This window comes from Fulmarus glacialis, unplaced genomic scaffold (genome assembly GCF_000690835.1).
Source record: "Fulmarus glacialis isolate BGI_N327 unplaced genomic scaffold, ASM69083v1 scaffold26663, whole genome shotgun sequence".
Taxonomy (NCBI): Eukaryota; Metazoa; Chordata; class Aves; order Procellariiformes; family Procellariidae; genus Fulmarus; species Fulmarus glacialis.
Window position 1 is genome coordinate 13,363 of NW_009205236.1, and position 3,565 is coordinate 16,927.

Here is a 3,565-nt window from a genome sequence, read left to right on the forward strand (position 1 = left end):
CATTCTAACTCCCTTGTCATGCCGATCTTCTCAGCCTCCACTGCTGGTGAATGCTGTTAAAACACTGAAGATACACCCCATCTCCTTTTGCATAGTCTTGTCTTCTTCACCTCTCCCCCCTCTTTTATCCTTTCATGATACTGTGCCTGAATCAGAGCTTGGTTACATCTGTATCCTTTAGGAATGATGACATCTGAACCTGTGGCCTTCCCCCTGCAAAACTAGTGCAAGATTTTATGTGTGTCTAGTATCTTTGATATAACTTCATGTTTTCAACTCCTCTTTCCTAGCACACCCTTGTTGTACAATTCATAGCAAAATTACACCTTAACACTAGAGCTGAAACCTCAATAAAGAACAGCACAAATGGAATTTACTTAGGATATCATGGGAATAGCTGAAAAAAGTTTGGAGAACAGTGTCTTAGGAATTTGCAATAAAAACAATCAAGTTCCATCTGGAGAAAAAGACAGATATATTTTCAGCTGTGCATGACATTGAAGAGTTGAATATCTGATTTGTTGAAGAGACTTATTAGAATTTGGTATTCAATTGTCCAGCCTCATTTACTATTATTTCCTATAATGAACTAAGTACATTATTATCTTTTTACAGTTGTTGTGGGTTGTCCAGCTCTCTCATAGCTGTCATACAAATAATTCCTTGCATCCTTTCTTCCCCTACTTTCCTTCTACGTACCACTTTCTCGCTTTCCTTGGGACCTCCTACCACTCTCTCTACCCTCCCCTCCCCAAAAGCCTGGAGCTCTGTATATGCTCCCATGTTCCCAGCACACAGATCAAACTATGCCCAAACTATTCATCCTGCATTCCTTCCCCTTAACAACATTCACTTGTTTTCCCCCTACAGATTTACCAGTCCTGATTGCTCCCCATTGCTCCTTCTTTTCACAGCAGTGTATATTATTCTCTCCTCAAGGAGGAAATAATTACAGTCCTTCCTCTCACATCACGCCAGGTCCCTGAATTTTGCACATGCCAGTAGTTGCATGTGCTTCCATTCTCTCCGCATTGCATCCCTTGTTCGTCTACATTTTAGGCTATGTGCACTTCACTCACTGCCAGTGCCAAGATGCCTACCTGCTGCCTTCCCTATTTCCATGGCTTTCTCTGAGATAGAGTTGCTGTGCGATTCCCCACCATGATGTCTGAATATCGTGTTTCTACCTGCCTCAGCTAAAAGTCCCATAGTCTTGCCTCCTGGCCAAGTCTTTGCCACGACAGTTTGCTTTCCTGATGATGTTGGTATTCTGGATATAAGGTGAGTCTGGGCTCAGGATGGCAATCAAAATAAGAACGTAGAGCTACTTTTAGGCTGCATCTGACTTGGAGGACCACACTAATGTAGGCATAGCCACATAAATTCCCCTAGTACAAACACTGAACGAGAAATTCCATCACACTGAATGCGCTGCTGCTGCAATTCAGCCAGCATTAATCATGATTCTTATTTGCATTGCTGTTCACAGAAGAAACATTCTCCTTTATCTGAAAGTACGTGTTTTGTCTTAAGATTTAGTAGACGTACCTACGTAGCCCCCCCTGCCACAATGTGTTCCCACATAATCTTGACAAACCTGTCCCGATCACTCCGTGCCTGTTCATGGATGAAACCCAGTGCGTGGTTCATTTCATGCTGAATTGCTCCTTTATCCATGCAACCATTTTTCACCAGGCCTACTGCTTGACGTCCTCCAATTTTTCCAAAGTAAGACCAGCAGCTAAGAATAGGCAATCAATAACCAAAATGATCACATTCAGCAAATACAAAGAAATAGATGTACTGATTATTCCACCAAGTCCTCCAGATGTGCAGCCACAGAAGGGGACATGCAAATAGTCACTGGCATGAGATAGCTAGGCTTCCGAAAGCTGCCAAACTACATAGGGGGGAAATAAAGCCTTTGTGATGAGTATGGCAAATTTTAAAACAGTAAAGGCTATATCAAACTAAGATGAAGCAGTTAAGTAGTTAAGCAAAGAACCTGAAATAATTCTACTTCCTTAAATTTTTCTAACAATTAAGGAAAATATCTCATTTTGAACTACACCCCTTTATCTTTAAGTCCACACTCACATTTATTCTTGCAGCCTATTAATTGATGTAACCACCAGTATATCTAAAGAAAAATGAAAAATTGCACCTGCTGTCTGAATCTTGACTCCTAGGGTAAAAAAGGGCAATTACTTAAATCCAGATCAAAACAGAAAAGAAGCTAAAAGACCTTTTGAGTGCTTCCACTCCCAGGAGACAGGGAGCTTACCTCTGCCCACGTTCAACATACACGTAGTCTGTTTCTGTAGTGCGATTTACAAACTGCACACAGGTCAGCGTGGAGATCTCTTGCAGAGCATCAGCAATCCAAGACCTCTCTGTCACTGCTAGAAAGAGAAAGGGGCCAGGAGAAATCTTCCTTGGTTAATCAAAAACAAGATGCATTGGTGGGGTGCATTCCTTTAAAACTTCACAGCATTCGTTAGCTTTTTATCATACAAGTATAATAAAAAAGGGCACAAAGCCTTGAGAGATCTTCAAGTTGACTTTTAAGGGGAAATGTAAGAATTATAGCTGGCCTTTATGCATATTCTGTAGGAGACAGCTGATGGAAAGCAAGACTGGCATTGCATCTTCCATGAGATAGAACAGAAAAAATGAAACAGTTTCAGATACAAATAATTGGATTAAAGTATCCAAATGAGCCATCTGACCGTAGCTAAGCACCAAAAACCTATTTTGTTTATCAGAGATAACAAACGTCAGCCACATACCCCTTGGAATAACTTGAGACAGCCAGCGTTCAGAGGCTCTGAAGATCACAGTGTTTCTATTCAGGTACCAAATAAAGATTGGAGTGTTTATCTACTTCTGAACATTTTGGCCTAATTTGGCTTCCTCAGTTATGAATCATGTACAACTGCTTTGTTTCTCAATTTCCTCATCTTTAAAGTTTGGAGAGAGGGAGGTAGATGGAATAACCCTCACCTAACCACACGAGTATATGCTGCAGTTCTGGAAGCACATGGGTAGAGGAGCAGCCTAGATAACGCAAAGACTGGGCTTTCCTCAGCTCAAATGATAATACCGATTCCTTTTCCCCAGGAATGGGAATCAGGCACAAGCTGTATTTCACTTCCATGCCATTTTTTCTCTCAAGGTAAGATCGTTTAAGAAGGGTCTGTATGGAAGCCTCAGACCAGAGAAGCCTCAGCAGGGCAGAGATGGAAGACCTGCACAGCCCATATGAAGTCTTCCGGAACAAAATTTTCTAGATTAAGACATCGGTCCTTTTGCACAGGAGAGAGCTATTCACTGACTAGAGGGAAGTAATAAGGGAAAAAATACCTCCCAGGATTTTTCCTCCATCTTTGCCTCTACAAGGATTTCTAGTGTGGGACTATTTCTATGAGAGATTTGGAAAAAAATTATAGTGTTCAAAAAAGCGCTCCTAATGGTAATTTTGACAAAAATATATTCATCACGTGAACAAATTCTATTTCTTCTTCTGTACTTGCTAAATACCAAAATGCATTGTAGCTAGCAGGAA

The 3,565-nt window shown here is 41.0% G+C and overlaps 1 protein-coding gene across 1 annotated transcript in view; it reads right to left on the reverse strand.

The window, feature by feature from the left end:
• Positions 1–3,565, reverse strand: part of LOC104075005 (astacin-like metalloendopeptidase) — a gene marked incomplete at its 3' end in the record, with an annotated part of 12,997 nt that overhangs the window by 7,844 nt on the left and 1,588 nt on the right. The window contains exons 4-6 of the mRNA XM_009575331.1: positions 2,285–2,402; positions 1,570–1,741; positions 1,101–1,107 (exon numbers count right to left, since the gene is read on the reverse strand). Coding sequence (XP_009573626.1) covers positions 1,101–1,107; positions 1,570–1,741; positions 2,285–2,402 — 297 coding nt within the window. The remainder of the gene's footprint in view (positions 1–1,100; positions 1,108–1,569; positions 1,742–2,284; positions 2,403–3,565) is intronic.